Raw genomic sequence first — 17,787 nt, 5'->3', positions numbered from 1 at the left:
TATTCAATAATGATGTTGTATAATGTTTGGCACCCTTGTGTCTAATGTAATGGCCTTCCATGTGCCTAAGAAGTACTTTACGCCCTGCCGGTGGTTATGTGTGCTGAGGAATCTATTAGTAACTTTGAGAACAGGGAGGCTGCTCCTCCAGGAGGTGTAGCCTCGGATTTCTCCTCGGCAAGAAAAAAAAGCTTTGGATCGCTGAGTTGGCTGCCATTGGGATTTGTGCTGAAAAGACATCCCAGTGTCTTTTCCCTGTGTTTGTGGGGTTTAATGTGCTTTTCCTGGTCCTCTCATGTCTAAGCTTCCTCCTTTCTTAATGTGAGGGCCCCTATAGTCTTTGCTGTTTCTCTGGTCTTTTTTTATATATCCCAGTGATTGGTCTACCTGTAGATCGAAAAGGCGGCTGCCCATAAAGGCCAAATCCACTATATATGCCAGTAACACAGGCTTAAATCCGGAGATACGCATCAATGCATGCCTCCTTTGCACAGTACCTGTTGCTATCTTTCTGCGAGCTGTACAAGTAGAATCTAAAGGTGACTTTAAACACAAACTGGTGATATTTTTGCCTTCTCCTAGACCCATTTTTACCCTCTTCTGTTATTTGTCAGGGAGGTAGCATAGAAGGTCTTCCACATCCTCCCATCCTATGATGGGCATACATATTTAGGACGGCATTGGATTAGGCAATATGCCATTAGGTAACTTCTGTACTTCGCATCTTCTTAGCCACCACCTCCAGCCCCCCACCACCACCATGTCCAGTTTCTTACTTTCACGGTCTGGAGAGGGGGGGTCCCATGGAAGCAGGCAGCATGGCTTTTTTACTGTGAGGGAGTCAATCGCCACATGAGATAGTATGCATTTAATGTGTGGTGAGAATTCCTTATATCTTTCTCAATTTAAGGAGCAACAACCCTGGAGGATGCTGATTTACTGAAAACTTCCCTTTCAGGCTGCAGGATACTGGGGAGCAGAAGCACGGTTAGGCTAATCTTGTATGCAGGGCTCAGAATCGCTAGGAGAAAGCAGCATCTTACTTTTCCACTTTCATTTCAACACCAAACCCCTTTTTGTGGTACCCCAGGACAGAGCTGTCATCAGGAGGCGAAGTTAAGAAGAATAAGCGTCAATCCATTCTTGAGAAAAACCTGCTTCTTTGTCTTTGCATAGTGTCTCCTCATCTTCATTTGCCTCAAACCAAAACTTCCTCTGTGTCCTGGTGTGTGCAAACCATTTCTTCCACACTAAAGTAGATACCTACTTAGTCTTTCTGTCGTGTTTTGAGGCCTTGGCTACTCTTGTCTAGGCTTCTTCCCCAGTGGCTTTGTGCTGCTCTATAGATTTCTGAAATGCTCTTTTCTGTTGGATTAGTAGTTCAATTTCTGCCTGTGGTGCACTTTTCTCCCTCTTGAAGTAGATGATGTCGGAAGCCTGTTTGTCTGTGTGGAAATTTTCTTTCAAGGGAGCTGTTCCTTACTTCCCCCTTTGAGCTTTATCCTCCTCGAAAGCCACGAAGATGCTTTTTGGCAGATCCTCATCAGCCGCTCTTTTATTGGAACTAGTAAGACTGGGGGAGATCTTGAGCTCTTTCAACTGTATTTCTTCAGCGTCGAGGGCTCAATTTTATGCTGTTTTATTTTGTTGCTAAAAGACTTTGGCCTCAACGTCTTAAGGAGCAACTTGGATGCCTAGTCTCTTAACGACTTATGTTTTTTTTGCTTTGGGACACTGCAAGTTTAGAGTCTTTTTAGGCGAAAAACCTCCAACAGAATTTCCTCAAGGTCTTCGCTCTTCGAGCCTCTTCAGCCACAATGTCATGGTCTTTAGAAAAAAGCATCTCTTCCATCAACTGATTGTTTCCCTTCTGCCTCTCTAGCTGAAAGAGTTCTGTTTTATCTGCTGCCTCCCACTGGGCACGTAAAACCTTGCCTCTGTGAATTAGAGTCTTGGGTTTGAAAAGTGAGCAGGAGTAACGATCCTCGGACAAATGGGTCCTCTGCAGGCAAAACAAACTGGAGGCTTGCAGATAAGGGGGAACTTCCTACGGCAGTTGTGGCAGAAATTGGTGAGAGAACTCCTACTTCAAAATGGCATTATGGCTCCCACCTTTACAAACTGTCATCCTCTGATCACGTCAACCCCTACAACTCACCAAAATTATCCCTTAAAACCTTGAGCCAGTGACGAGCACTGAAATTAAATGTCCCTAGAGACTTCATGACAAACCTTAGACAACTTTAGCAAAAGCTCCAGCAGTGCTTCACCAAACTCAATGGCAAAAAAAATATTAAAAAATGGTGGTCCACCATGTCGGGGAGGTTTTTTTGGGGTTAGGGCGGGGGGTGGCAAGGGAGGACTTGGGTACTTACCTCTTGATGGGAGCTGGGGGACGAGTTCAAGTGGCTTGGGGGTTGTTGGGGAGGGGGAGGTCATATGGTTGGGTTGGGGGGGGCGCGAGCTAGGTGTGCTGCGGGGCAGGGGTGGGCGGGTGGGTGGGAACCAGTGTGCCAATAGGGGCGGAGACCCATGTGCAGCAACCCGGATTACCACTAAACACTAGGGAGCAATCGACATACCGGGAGGATATATATCTGAAGGTAGGAGACCCAAACACTATACCCTTATCACATGTATCCAGACACTCTCCTGCACAGTCCACATACAGTTAGGGAGGATGGTTGAGCCTAGTTGTGACATACCAGACAGATTTACCAAGGAAAGGCTGTACGCACCTGCACATGGTTGGTCAGGAGAACTGTGACATAAGTCTTCTGCACAAGAAAACATTATGTGTTGTTGAGTGACACAAAGCTAATGTTATATAAATAATAAATATCCCCATCACTGGTATTAAGTAAGGCAAATCAACCTTTTTCTATCAAAGTACAGAGAAGGAGGCAGGTTTCAGTCATCAACGTCTGTTGGAAACCAGAAGTGAGAAGCACAAAGTAGAATAATTGTTGGTGGTAGGGGTATATGGAATTAAGAGGCTCTAAATTGTCATAATCACTAAACAAAGACATCATTTTGGGTGCTACAACAAAATGCCAGTGCTACTAACTTCAGTTTCATTACCTGCTCACATATCTACCTACCCGCATTAGGTGTGTCATTATTTTCACTATTTCCTCCATTGAAGGTCGCTGAGGTGGATCTTTTGACCAGCAACGTGTCATTAAGCTTTCAATAGGCTTAGGTAAATTTTTGATCAATGGCGGTCGAGTACCTACAATTAAAGCACAAAACACAAGCTAAGAGATGTGTACTTCTCAGAGAAAATCAAGATTCTCCTGACATTTGAAATATAAAAAGGGAGTTACAAAAAACAATCCTTGCTCAGAAATCCTAATGACTAATGTACTTTTCAAGCAAAGGATAATCTCACTGAAATATCATTTTAGACAATACAGTCCAGCCTTACACTTATTTATGTACTTTCTCTTTCAACTTGAAACTGGCTACAATAAACTACTGCTATTGATCTTTCCATTTCCATTACCAACCTCAACCTGTTTCTAAAGTCCTGACAAGATACACTTAAGCCATCTAGGATCAGTGGAGATCATTATAAATTCGTTACATTCAAACACTGGCAAAATTAGGCAAATTCCTAACCTTGTGGCTCATCTCACCAGGCGTTAGACTGGATCTGGAAGATTTTCACAGCATAGTCCCAGTGAGACACTAGGTTAGGAATTGTGGCTCTGTTTTAACCTCGTTCTGCCCCGGTAGTCACAGTCACAATCAGATAAGTGCCACTTTGCACATTCACATCAGGTTCTTTCTTGACACGGTCTGCGCCTTCAGACGCAGAGCCAAACAATCAATCAGTTGTACCAGAATTCAGATTTCTAATTTGGGACCTTTCTAGGTGGAGAAAAACACCATCCCACAGAAACAGAAGGCGGGAGGACCGTGAGGAATCTGCATTTATAGTATCCACCAGAAAGAAAGCTACCAAAGGTAAATAATGTGTTCTTCTGATGGATACTCCTAACCGCAGATTCCTCACCTTGTGAATAGATACCAAAGATGGAGGGTCTGTGGAATCCTTCAGAACAAAAAGACATGCAGTACTGAATGGAAGTAGTGGCTCCCAGCTGAACTTGGCTGTTGAGGCAGTAGTGCTCCATAAACGTGTTCAATATATCCATACTTCAGCCCGACAGATAACTAGACATAGCACTCTACGTGCAACCGCAGTGGTCAAAGTCTTTACTCTGGTGGAACAGCCCTCAGACCGACTGAGGCTGCTTCTCAGACAATGCGTAGCCGTTCTTAATACAGATTACTATCCACACTCTGGTGATTGATGTAAAAACGTAATACTCTTTTGCAGTCCAACTGAGGTCTCTCCTCCTCTTTTGAGGGGAAAGGTGGGGCACACAACAGCGGAAGAGTGATGGATTGTCTGGCATGAAAGGAGTCACAACCTCCAGCAAAAAGGCCAATCTAGTCCTCAGCCCCAGTTTGTCCTGGAAAACTGTGGTGTAAGGTGGCTAGACTGACAGCAAGGCATTGATGCTAAAACAATGAGAAAAACAGTCTTCATAGTCAGGGGACATAATGAGCAGCTGAGTATTGGCTCAAAGGTGGTGTACATGAGAAAGGGGAGGACCAAAATAAGATTACTTTTGGCATTACGAAAGGTTTCAGAGGAAACATACGAGGTAGGCCTTTAAGAAATCTTATCACAACAGATGATTTAAACAAGAACTGGTCTGGTAAATAGAAAACGGTCCACAGGGCCAACAAATAAGAAAACAAGTTAACTTACCTGTAACTTTGGTTCCCCAGTATTGGTAACTTTCATAGATTCCCATAGCTTGTATCATTCCCCGTCGTTGGAATGGGAGCCTCTGTAAATAAAAAATATCACAGCAGTAGATAGAAACGAGAAAGAAAGGCCTAGGCCTCACCTCATTTTGTAGCATATCCATCTCTTTTTGTAAAAGACCAAAAACCTGCAAAAACCAACCAGATTAGCCTTAACCCATAGAACCCTCCTGAGAGAACCTCAGAGCCTCAGATTTTCGTAGCTGTTGTGTAACAGTAACCACATCTGCTGAAGGCTGAGCTTTCCCAGGGGAGGAGGGTGGGCGCATGGGAATCAATGAAAGTTACCAATACTGGGCAACCAAAGTTACAGGTAAGTATCTTGTTTTTTTGCCCCAGTATTGGAACTTCCAGAGATTTCCATAGCTTGTATCAGAGTAGCTAGTAGTAAGCAATAAAAGCACATTTTGTCACATGAATATCGAAATACCTCAGTATCCATACTTTCATAGGAAGTAACTAGACATTGAAACAGTAGTCAGTAAACATAAGATACAAAATGTGCAATAATAGGAAGGAGGGATAGAAGGGAAAGCTCACCGCTCATTGGAAGAGATTCCTCAGGACTGCTTGTCCGACTGCCGCCTCACTCCTTGTGGAAGAGTCCAAGCAATAATGCTTTGTGAACGTGTGGGCACTGCTCCAAGTAGCTGCCCTACAAATGTCCTTGATAGGAACTCCAGCGAAGGGAGCAGCAGAAGATGAAACTGATCTCGTGGAGCGAGCTCGTACATGTCTTTCTAGCGGCTTACCCGCCGCTTGGTGACAATAGTGAATTGCACTTGAAATCCAACGTGAGATTCCTTGTTTTGAAAGGGGAAACCCTTTTCTAGGAGCACTATAAGCACCAAAGAGTTGTGAAGATTTCCTGAAATCCTTTGTGCTTTCAAGATAAAATTTCAGACATCTCTGGACATCCAAGGAATGCAGAGACCTTCCTGCTGGAGACGTAAGTCGAGGGAAAAAAGATTTCAGAACGACAGGCTCATTCAAATGGAAATCCGAAGGGACCTTTGGAATAAATTTCGGATTTGTTCTTAGAATTAGGTGTCGTTTTTGAACTGTAAAAAGGGTTTCATAATGGTGAGAGCTTGCAGTTCCCCAACCCTCCTAGTTGACGTCAAGGCTAAAAGGAGGGCCACCTTCCATGATAGAAACTTTAGATTCGCTCCGTGAATAGGCTCAAATGGTGGTCTCATGAGATGAGCTAGAACCAAGTTGAGTTATCACATTGGAGGCGGAGGCCGAATTGGAGGGAAAACCCTGAAAAGACCTTTCAGGAATTGTTTGACAATCCTAGCAGACCAGAGAGAAGGACCTGAGGCTGTCCGTCTGAATCTAGAGATAGCCGCTAGGTGTATATTGAGAGAGAATGTAAGGCAATATCTGATGAGGAGCAGAAGAGAACGGATGGAGGTTCTCTCACTTGGTGCGCGAGCTAGAAATAACATTTCTTTACACTCCTAAGGGATATTTAAACTTTGGAATTCTTGGTGCTCAGGAGCCACGCTGTCAACTGAAAAGAGATCGGATCTGGATGCAACACTTGGCCCTGGGACATTGTCAATAGAGATGGAATGGGACATAGGTGAACCGGCTGATCTTGAGAGAGCAGGAGAAGCTCTGTGAACTAGAATTGGCAGGGCTGCGCCAGTGCAACCAAAATCATTGTGCAGGGTTCTGTCTTGGGTTTCCTGAGAAGCCTTGGAATCAGGGGAATTGTAGGAAAGGCGTAAACAAATGTGCCTGACCAGGCCATCGAAAGAGCATTCCCCAACGAGCCTCGATGATGATCCCTGCGTGCATTGAACCGGCATTTCCTGTTGTCTGGGGTAGCGAAGAGGTCTATGGAAGGAGTGCCCCACCGTGTGAAGACCCAGTTGAGTGTCCTGATTCAGTTCCCACTCGTGACAGACCGATTTCAGACGACTCAATGTATCCACTGTCGTGTTGAGGGTACCTGGGAGATGTTCCGCTGAGAGAGAAATTCTTTGTAGAATTGCCCATTCCCATATTTCCTGGGCCTCTTTTGAAAGAATTTGAGATCTTGTTCCGCCTTGTTTGCACACGTAATGCATGGCCATCGTGTTGTCCGTACGGACCAGCACAGAGGAATTCCGAATCCTCGGAAGGAAAGCCTGCAAAGCCAAACGAATTGCCCTGAGCTCCAGAAGGTTGATGTGGAGAGTACGCTGTTCGGGCGTCCAATGGTCGCTCACTTGCAGGTCTTGCAAAACAGCTCCCCAGCCAGACAGCGAGGCGTCCGTGGTCAGAACCAAGGGAGATGGAGCCACCTTGAAAGTGAGACCTTTCGAGATATTGTCTTTGATCGTCCACCAATTGGCTGCTTCTCTCACAAGAGTGACCATTATCTTGTCATCGAACGCATTGGCACCATTGCATGTTCAGCTGTTCCTGCAAAGGGTTCATATGCAGTCTGCAATGAGGAATTAAGTGTATGCAGGATGAAATCGATCCTAGGAGAGACTTGTATAGACGAACCGACAGGGATCGTCTTCTTTGCAATTGACAAGCAGAAAGAATCCGCCTTCTTTGTCTTTCCTCCGATGGGAAAGCTTTGCAGCATCTCGTATCCATAATAGACCCTAGGAATCTGGCCGATCTGGATGGGAGTAGGACAGAATTGTCCTTGTTGAGTTGAAGACCCAAATGATTGAAAAGTTAAATGCAACTTTTGACTGCTTTTGTAGTTGCTTGAGCTTTTATCAACCAATCGTCTAGGTAGGAAAAAACCTTTAGAGACTGCCCTCTGAGAAACGCTGCCACCGTGGCCAATACTTTTGTGAATATCCGCGGAGCAGATCTGAACACGAAAGGCAGGACTTTGAATTGAAAGTGGCTCTTGGCTGCTGTGAAGTGTAAAAATAGTCTGTGAGCTGGGTGGATCGGAACGTGGAAGTATGCGTCCTCGAGATCCAGAGTCGCCATGTAGTCTCCTGGATTGAGAAGGCGCAAAATATCGTGAAGGGATACCATCCAAACAACAGTTTTATGAGATAGGTGTTGGGCTCCCTCAGGTCTAAAATCGGGCACCATTTCTCCTCCGTCTTGCGAACCAGTAAAAACCTGGAATGGAACCCTTCTCCTCGTTGAGATAGAGGTACTGGCTCTATCGCTCCTTTGATGAGCAGTTGATGAGCTTTGAGATTTAGAAGATGTAGATGTTTTGAATCGGTGGCGCGAAGGGCTCTGGAAGTTGGGAGGTGTTGAAACTCGAATGTATGGCCAAACAGGATGATATTATGCACTCACCGATCTGATGTTATAATCTTCCAGCTGCGGAGACAGTCTGATATCCTGCCCCCCACTGATGTTACCGGGGGTGAAGGAACAGTAGACAGAGCCGAGACGCCGCTATTGGCGTTTGGAATAATCTCTCCTCTGACGACCATGTCGACCTCTTGAAGGTTGGCAAAAGAAAGACGCCGATTGACCTTGACATTGCAAGTACTGGGGCTTGTATGATTGCGAAGATTGTGAATAGGAGGAGTAGCGTTGTTGGTATCCTCCTCTGTAGGAAGAAAAACCCTTCCCTCTCGCCCCTCGGAAAGGCACTTTGCGATATTGTAATGTGCCCAAGGACCTTGCAGTTTCTGTGTCCTTGTTGATGTCTTGTAAAGCATCATCTATGTGCTTACCAAAAAGCATGTCTCCATCAAACGGCAAATCCAAAATTGTATTTTGTACCTCAGGTAGACCGAAGCCAGCCTTGCAGCTTTAGGACAGCCGAACACGCCAAAGCGCAAAAAGCAGTTGTGGCAATCTCCATAGCACAATCGATAATTTCTGAGGAAGATCGCTCCCCCCTCCTCAAGGATCTTCTTCGCATCGGCCTTGGAACCGTTTGGCAGTTGGTCCATAAATGGAGACAAATCGCACCACATTTGGGGATCATATCGTCCCAAAATTGCAAGTTCATTGGAGGCTCGAACCATGAGCATGGACATAGAGGAAAACTTCTTGCCCACATTGTCAAGGCGTCTTCCCTCCTTATCTGGTGGTGTGGTAAGGGGTGCCGATGGATCCTTTGTTTTTCTCTTAGCCGCCTGAAAGATAACGGAGTCCGGCTTCGGTTGGCCAACCAGGCAAGGAGGACTATCATCGGGAGCCTTATATTTTTTCTCCAGTCGCAGTAGAACAGGGATAACGGTAGCAGGAGACTGCATGACCTTTATTCCTTCACTCCATACGTGCTTTATAATGGGGATAGAACAGATGGATTTCCTATAAGGCTCCTTGAAATCATATAGAAAACAGTTTGATTGTACCACCGGAATGGGAAGGCCAACCCTCTTTGAAGCTCTCTCCATAAGAGTATGGAAACCTCTGATGTCTGCTGGAGGAGAATCTACAGGATCCGGTAAAGGTGAAGCGGGATCTGGAATGATATATTCGTCCCATTCCCTATCAGGATTCGGGACATTTTCTACATTCCGTTCATCACCTGAGGAATCATCATAATCATCTTCCTGCCCCGTGATGATATTCTGTTGTTCATCCAAAGGTTCCGGTTCTGGCGGTTGAGCCGTGGAAGTAGACAGAGGTGGCGGTGGTGGTGGCAGTGGAGGCGGTTGTATGGATTCAGAGGCTTGAGATGGAAATCTCCTCCAATAATCCAACAACATGATCTGCAAGTCACTCATAAGGGAAGACGGTATGTCCACCATGCCTTGATGTGATTGTTCTTGAGGCCTATCCCGAGGAGTGAGTTGCTGTTGATTTAAGTAATCATCAGAATCTGAGTCCTGGTATTTCACCTGGAGCCGAGATGGACTGTACGCATCCCCATAAGGACGATCTTCCTCATCTGAGTATTCTTCGTCCAAAAGTAATGCAGGAGGTAATGGTATCACCCTACGCAGAAATGTCATTTCCGGTGTAATTTGGCATCTTAAAGATTTTGACTTTTTGCACCGTGGAGTCGTCGTCTAAGGAATCGTCGTCTGAGAAAGAATAGTCGTCGGAGAAAGAATCGCCGACGACTATGGACAGATTGTCGACGGTACCGTCGACGAGCTCGACGTCAGTACCACCGTAGCCGTCAGTGACGTCGTCGAAATCGAATTCGTCAACCCCATCGTTATCGATGTTGAGGTTGTTAACCTAGTCTACGCCACTGTAACAGGAACCTTCATTGTCGACGAAGTCGACGGCAAAGCTCTCGACGAAGGGACCATCGAGGGAGCGGAGATCGACACCTGGTGAAATTTAGCTGCTGTCGTCGACCTACCTGATGTCGTCGTCGACGAACGGGTTTTCTTCTCCGATTTTCCTTCCTGAGGTACAGAGGTAGGTTTCTTGAAAAGTTTCGCCTTTTCAGTTGGTGGAGAGGCAATAGAAGGCCCATGACTCACCTTCTGAGCAGAAAGTACCTCAGGAACAAAGTCCCTCCCTCTCCTTTACACCTCGGTGAGGAGATTTTCTGAGACTTGGCCTGTTAGACCTATTAGAGGTCTTTTGAGAGGTCTTAGCCAGAGGTTCAGTTGAAGTTAAAGTGAAAAAGTAGCTGAGGAGGAATCTTTGCGGTCATTTGAAATGACCTCTTTCTGTGACTTCATCTTCTATAACCAGGTCAAAAGTCGTCCTTCCCGGTCTCTCAGGGTCTTGGTAGAGAAGGTCCTGCAGATTTTACAATCAGTGGCGTTGTGATCCGGGTATAAGCAATAAATACAATCCCTATGCTTGTCTTCAGCATAAAGCCTCTTTTTAGAGCAAGTAGCACAGGCCTTAATTAAAGCTTTCTTTTCTTTATCTGACATCCTGAAGAGAATATAGCTGAAGTCCAAGAGTTGTTGAGAAATCTGAGCAGAGCACAACGTGCGGTAGAAAATCTGAGGCTGTGAGATGGTCTCAGGAGGGTTCTATGGGGTGAGGCTAACCTGATAGGTTGTTGCAGGTTTTTGGTCTCTTTTACAAAAAAAGATATGCTACAAAATGAGGTAAGGCCTAGGCTTTTCTTTCTCTTTTGTATCTACTGCTATGGTATTTTTTATTTACCGGGCTCCCATTCCGACGACGGGGCATGATACAAGCTATGGGAATCTATGAAAGGCAACCAACAGTGCCCAATACAAGATCTTATGAAAGAAACAACAGTAAATCTAACAATTTGGCCTGTAACAGTTCTGCATTTTGGTTTTAACACCATTTCAGAAACTTGCCCCAGCGCATTGCATGAACGGACTTTGTAGAAGGATGCCCAACATTAAGAAAGACATCCACTATTTCTGGAGGGAGATCAAATGTAGTCAACTGTCACCTCCCAATCTCAAGCATTGAGGTGCCGACTGCGTAGGCCCAGGTACAAGACCTGATTGGAGGATAGATGCTCAGGCTAAGAATTTCCGGGTAGCACACTATCTTACCCAGAGCCACTAAGATGACTTGGATCTAGTAGTTCCTAAAGTTCAGAACTCCTGTCCGAGAGGCAGAGGTGGGCTTCTCTGAAAGCCTCAAACTATATCGATGTTGCTAATGGCTCCAGAAATTCGAAGTGCATTGGGATCAGCTTCGGAATTGGCTCCTTGGCGGGGAACAGGAAGCTAGACTGGTAACAACTTCAACGTCCTTGCGGCTTCTTTGGAAGAGAGTGGCGAGACTTGGACGAATCCTGCTTGGCCATCTTGTGCTTCCTCTTCTACTTTGACTTACCTGAAGACTTGCACTGCAACTTTGACCAGTCATTAGAAAGGGTCCACGTCCTTTACTAAGAGTGGAAACCAGACTCTTTTCCGGTGTTCTGAAGCATACAGCTTGGCTTTGTATTACCAGATTTTCTTTGGATTCATAAAGGCATGTTCCTTGCACGACGTGGAGTCGTGCCCTTAACCAAAATATCATAGACTTACCTCATAGGGATCGGTTACAGACAACTGTTTCCCTATAAGGTTTAAACCATGTAGTTTTAAGATGAAACATGTTACCCTGCACACTGGAAAAGAAGAATTTTGAAGAAAAACTCAACTGACGATAAAAAGTTGGGAGCTAACTCCTGATCCCATTTACTAAGGTGTGGAAAGATAGGAACGGACATCAGCCAGCATGGGTTGCACTTACATGCAGCTCTGACAGTCACATCCCAAAGAGCACTGTCACATGGGGGCTATGCTGTAAAAATCCTGAAAATGCACGTATCCAGAATGCCTCAGATGAATGTCAGTCTCTGTGAATACTGTCTGGGGATATTCACAAGGTGAAAAGTCAGTGGTTAGAAGTACACAACAGAAAAAGAACGCTAAATAGGACACACAAGATTACTAAAAACGATTAAGGTGAAACAGTACCATGGTGGTCCTTCATCACGGCCTGTTAAGATAACTGGAGACCCGAGAAATTGCAAGAAGTAATAAGTGTTAAAAAGCTGAATCAGGTTAAAAAGGTATGGAGTAAACGTGTGCAGGTAGCCTTAGAAGGAAGACACTTGTGTCTTCCGGAACACTGTAAATTGTGGAAGGAGTGTATGAAGATAGGTCTTTTGTTGGCTGAAATCTGGAAAGCAGTATATATGATTTTACCATTGAGGAAATATAAATAGCACTCAGGGCCCAAAAGATGAACAGATTGATTTGCATATGGCTGGGTCCGAACTGAGGTGGCAGAAGAACAATGGGTTGGAATGCTATCCCAAGTTATTGCCAATGTTTAGACTTATTGCAAGCATTCCTCCCAACACCTTTCGCGTCTTTGACAAAAGAAGAACAGAAGCACTGGTCCTGATAGGATCCCAATACACTTTTAGGTCTGGCTTGATAGTGCAAGAAATATAGTTATTAATTAAGTAAGATATACAGACAGGAATACAGCCCCACACAGAGGAATATACTATCACACCTCATGCTACTGACTATTTAGTGTATCATTTCACATTCTAAGAAATTATTCCACTGGAGTGCACGAAGGATAATATCACAAATAAAAAGCAAACGTAACTATCTCACTGCTTGTCACATACAGATCTTTTTCTCCTCTATGCATTTTAAACAAAAAGCAAGGCTTTTTTTTCCCTTTAACTTCCTTTTCCCCCCAGCATTGGCAAAGCAAATAAGGCAGGCTTTAACATGGTACATCTCATTTGTGCATGCAATGCGTGTAGACTTCATTTGTGAATGCATGTGTTTACTTGCGCTGGCACACTAAACCTAAACCAAATGGCTTTGTCAATGCTTGTTATTTTAAGGACCTGGTGGCCTGGGCCCCTTTCCTTTTTAAGGCGTTCCAAGTGGATTTGTCCACAAAATTACCCAACAGCTGAAAGTCAGCAATAATTATACTTTTGCACAAAAAGTGTTGACATGAACCCTAGTAATTTCTAACTCGAATCTGTTAACAAATTCAATATTTACAATCCTGGGTACAGACTTTAATAATAATCTCTGGTGCCGACAGGGGATCATACAGTAAGCAAATGAAGTTGAGCCTCTACCTATTTTACATCAACCTTAAAGCAGATTCCAATAACAACCCTTTATTTGAAATGCTACACATGAATTGTGTACCACTCAAAGAATGACCAATGTCATGCCAATACAGCTACCCAGGTAAGCTTTGGAAACCGAGGAAAAATGCCAGAATTATACATTTAACCTACTTATTAACGACCTGCAGAGTAATCTTTGAAATAAAAACGAATTCAGAATTAGAGATTGTGAGACTTGGCCCTTTCCCCAAAATTTTTCACCTTTTATTTCCCTTTTAAATCAGAATGCCCTCATGGTAACAACAATGTATAGGCCTTGTGTAGTGAGGAAAGCCCTGTGTACTGTGAAACTGATGTTAAGATGCAGGTGTCTTATACCCCTAACATGGCTGCCACTGACCACTGCTGCTGCAGCGTGGTTTAGTGGGCACATTCTAGTGGCCAGGGCCTGGCTGGAACCCTCCAAACAATGTATCAACTTAGCCTGCCAGCCTGCCCACAGGTAGAATGGTGGAACCTCCTGGAAGCCTCTGGAACCTTCTGGAAGCGGTGAGGTGACACCAACTGCCACTACCAACTGTCAAATGGCAGTATATAAGGAAAGGGAGGGAGACTTAGTGTCAGAGTAGACTGAGGGGAGACCTGGGGGAGAAACCTACGCAGGAGTTTAGGCAGAGGGGCCTAGTCAGGGACTATGATACTGGAAGTGACAGGGCTTAGAGTGCTGCCTTACAAGTATTGAGGACTCCTGTAAATCCCCCCTGACCTAGCCCAGCGGAAGGGAACCCCCAGGGACCACCTGAAGGGATTGGCTGAGGAGAATTTTATTGACAGCCAGCAACTTAACCCCCCTTCAAGGAACCAAGAAACTAAGCCTCTATTTACAAGGGCGCAAGAAACCTAAAGCGCTAAGAAGAAATTAAATCATCACAGGACTTTTGAAGAAGCAATCAGGTATTTGCGCTGTACTGACCCTGCGTTTCCTGATGTCACCTGGGGTCTCCTTTGCTAACCTGCTACTGGGGTGTCACCGGTCCTGTATATTTAGCGCTGCCCTTGCTGACCCTGTGAAGAGCGCTGAAGTAATGGAGGGGGTTGCTGCCTTCTGAAGTGCTATATTTGCTTGAACTGCAGCACCCTGAACTGAATGTTATTAGACCTGCTGGTCTTGCCCCCACCTCGTGTGGGCCAAAGCGCTATAGCCCTGCACCCTGCTGTATGTGAAGCGCTAGAAAACTGGGCGTGATTCCTGCCTGAAGCGCTATATTCTGTGGTGCCCTTCAGCAGCGCTACCTGGAATGAACTGTCTGCCAAGCGCTACATCTTCCCAGCGCTGTGTGGGCATCTGAGAGCGCTGCCTACTGATGCGCTATGTGAGATTCCAGAAGCGCTACATCTGCCGAGCGCTGTGCCCTGAAAGCGCCGCTCGACTTACCTCTGAGCCGGCCTGGTCACCGCCGCAGCCCAGTCCACTGGAGCACCCGAAGCACTGTAGAAACGCCCGCGGCGGCCCCCGGCGTGAAGAGAGGGCCGCCGGAATCTGAGGAGGGCCGTGCCGGGCCCCGACGATCTGCCGCGGATGTCAGCTGGGCCGCATTAGGCCTCGTAAATTCCTGTCAGCGTGATCACCAAGAGGGCCGCGCTAGGCCCAAGAAGCCTACCCCTACCGGCTCACGTGACGGGGGCGCCCGCATCATCGGCCGCGCCCTTGCATCACGTTATTGGCTTACCCGGCCGCATCCCCTTGCCGGCCGCGCTGCGATTGGCGTCCGGCACCACACCTCCCGTGAAGCCTGCTGATTGGTCCCAAGCCCGGGACCACGGAGGAGACCTACCCAAGGGCTCAGGAAGGAGCCCGAGAGCCCCCACCTGCTAACGCGGGCTCCCGGAGAGCCAGGAATCGCCTGGAAGGCAGCGTGGGGCTGACCCAAGGGCTGGTGCCCCCCCACCTCGCCTGAGAATCTGCGAAAGGGGCCGTGTAGGCCCGAAGAGAGTCAGGTAACCCCGGGGAGGAGGGCGGATCGCCGGAGGAGGCCCGAGTTCGCCCCTCCCCTGGGGAAGACTGTTGTTGGGCCCCGTTGCCCCCTGTGATCAAAACTGGGCTAGGGCCCTGTGGAACTCTTGGCCCTCATCAGTGGGAAGAGGAGGTTAACCCCTGATTAGGCTAATATAGCCCGGGTTGAATGAAACGGTCCCCCTGCTGCCCTTCATTGCCCTGGGGCCTGGGTTTAGTAGTGTGAAACATCAGGCAATGGTAGGCCCGGATGATTGATACCCATTGTTAGCTGATACCATGGGTGTTTGCCCAATGAAAGACTTATTGCTGAGGAACTTTTGAAATTAGGGTGTTACCAGGGAATGTTTTTGTATGCCTAAGCAAAGTTTATATGCTTAATTGAATGCACATGGTCATTTGATGCCTGGCTAGGGATCTGTGACTGTACCTTTGAATGTTGCCGGATCCTTGAGGAAAGGGTCTTATGCCTGCCTAGGGCAATATTCCTTGAAAGCCTTTAGTGAGCAAATGAAATGTTTATCCTGGCATGAGGAAATGGTTACCCCTGCGCAAGGTGATTACTGCAGGGTTGACTTCAGATACTGAGCTGTTCACTCCTGCCTCAGGAAAAGGTTATGCTCCCTTGATGAAATGGTTGATGGGTCATTACTATTAAATGGAATGTTAATGCATAACTAATGGGAAGGTTTTCCTTTAAACTGTTGAACTGCCTAATGCTTATTCTTACTAGGAGTGTTACCTAGAAGGGTTATTCCTGATTAAGGCAACAGTTAAACCTGCACAAGGGGATATTTATTTATTTTGCAATGTTTTCTCCTAGTTAGTGCTGGCTAATGCAAGGGTTATCTGGGCCCAATGAGAAGTTCTCCAAAAGGGATGCCCATCCTTGCTATATGGAATATTTATTCTTAGTGAAATGTTTTCGCCTCTTCAGTGCTATATTTACTGAAACCTACGGTTATTTATTCACCTATTTATGGTTGGTGAAAAATGGGTGAAATACCTGCAGGAACAAATGCCATGTTATTTGGTTGTCTCCTTAATGCATTTTTACAGGTGCTGTCAAGAAGCAAGGCGAAGGACAGGCCTGTGGTTTTCTGAAAATATATTTATCTAATATCTGATATTTACTATTTATCTAACTAATATTTATTGATCCAATATTTAATATCTATTGATTATTTAATATCTATTCATACAACATTGATTGCAAGTTTTGAGACATATGCATTTTAAATGAACTTGTGATTTCCCTGATACTGCTCTATCTATCTATCTATCTATCTATCTATCTATCTATCTATCTATCTATCTATCGGATTATTTATCTTAACACAAAACACTTGTTTTTATACAAGCTCTGGAGTGGAGTCATTTATTGCGTGCCCAGGTTTCTGTCTCAGTGTGAGTGTGTGCTGCATGATCGCTTAACACATGTGCATTCGGATGCCTACCCGCTCGTGCCATGCTACCCTAGGGGACTGGTGACCCCAGTTCCAACAGAGATGAATGTTACCAAACTGAAAATTATAGTAATAAGACCAAGAATATCCTTAAATTACTTAACATTGATGGCCATCACTTGAAAAGCGTAGATTTATTTGATTGTCTGATACCGAGAAATTCAGTCATCTTATCAGGAAATCCCCAAATTGCAAAACCTTGAAATAAACTGAACCAGTACAGCCATGCAATTCTGAGATTTCAAGCTAACTTGGTGTTCATACTATCAGGTAGGCATTACAGGTTTATAGGGAGAATATATTCATTTTTGTACCCAAAGGCTCAGAAATCTGTGGATGTTCTTGTTGTAAAACCTCAGAGATAGACAGCTGAAGGAGTTTTAAATTTCTTTAGAAATTTACTTTCAGTGCCTTCTTAACTTTGAGGGAATTTGGTATAAATGGCACTGGAAAACATTCAAACCTTAGCATGATTTAATGCAGTTACAGACTTAGTTAAAACTAAAGGGTAGGACATATAAGGGCACACTCCTATGTACCCTAGCTCCTTCCAGTCACTTTCCCTTCAACCCAGCGCTTGGACGTCTGCGGGCAGCAACCGAGCTCAATAAATACTGTTACAATTACAATTACTTCAGCTGGATGGACTCATTCTTGAAAATTCTGTTGCAGATGTATAATGACCGTGTTACAGGAAATAAATCTCTCATCTTTGGGACCAGTAATACAATTCAACAAGTGTAGCAAAACAATTGTTACTGTGGCATTGTAAAAATGGGCTGATACAAGAGATAAGGAAATAGCTGCATCCAGCACAATAGCCTTTACCTACTCCGGACCCAAAAGAAGGGCAGGAGTAAACAACTCATTCTGGGTGCTGTGTTTTTGCAAACATCTATTCTGCATATAGACTTGAGATGCCACAAGTAGCCTCATATGAGGAAGATGAACGAAGGGCACTTCAAAGGCTTGAATGAAATGCTGGCCACTTTTCATGTTATGTCGGATTATAGCATATCATAACAAAA

The 17,787-nt window shown here is 45.3% G+C and overlaps 1 protein-coding gene across 4 annotated transcripts in view; it reads right to left on the bottom strand.

Annotated features, from left to right (window-relative positions):
* Positions 1-17,787, bottom strand: part of MAP3K7 (mitogen-activated protein kinase kinase kinase 7) — a 319,714-nt gene that overhangs the window by 166,576 nt on the left and 135,351 nt on the right. For all 4 annotated transcript variants that reach the window (XM_086926641.1, XM_086926642.1, XM_086926644.1 and 1 more), the window contains exon 8: positions 3,102-3,232. In XM_086926641.1, coding sequence (XP_086782767.1) covers positions 3,102-3,232 — 131 coding nt within the window. The remainder of the gene's footprint in view (positions 1-3,101; positions 3,233-17,787) is intronic.

Source organism: Lissotriton vulgaris, chromosome 6 (assembly GCF_964263255.1).
Source record: "Lissotriton vulgaris chromosome 6, aLisVul1.2, whole genome shotgun sequence".
NCBI classification, from domain to species: domain Eukaryota; kingdom Metazoa; phylum Chordata; class Amphibia; order Caudata; family Salamandridae; genus Lissotriton; species Lissotriton vulgaris.
The sequence above is the reverse complement of the archived record's forward strand: the minus strand, read 5'-3'. Positions and strand labels throughout refer to the sequence as shown.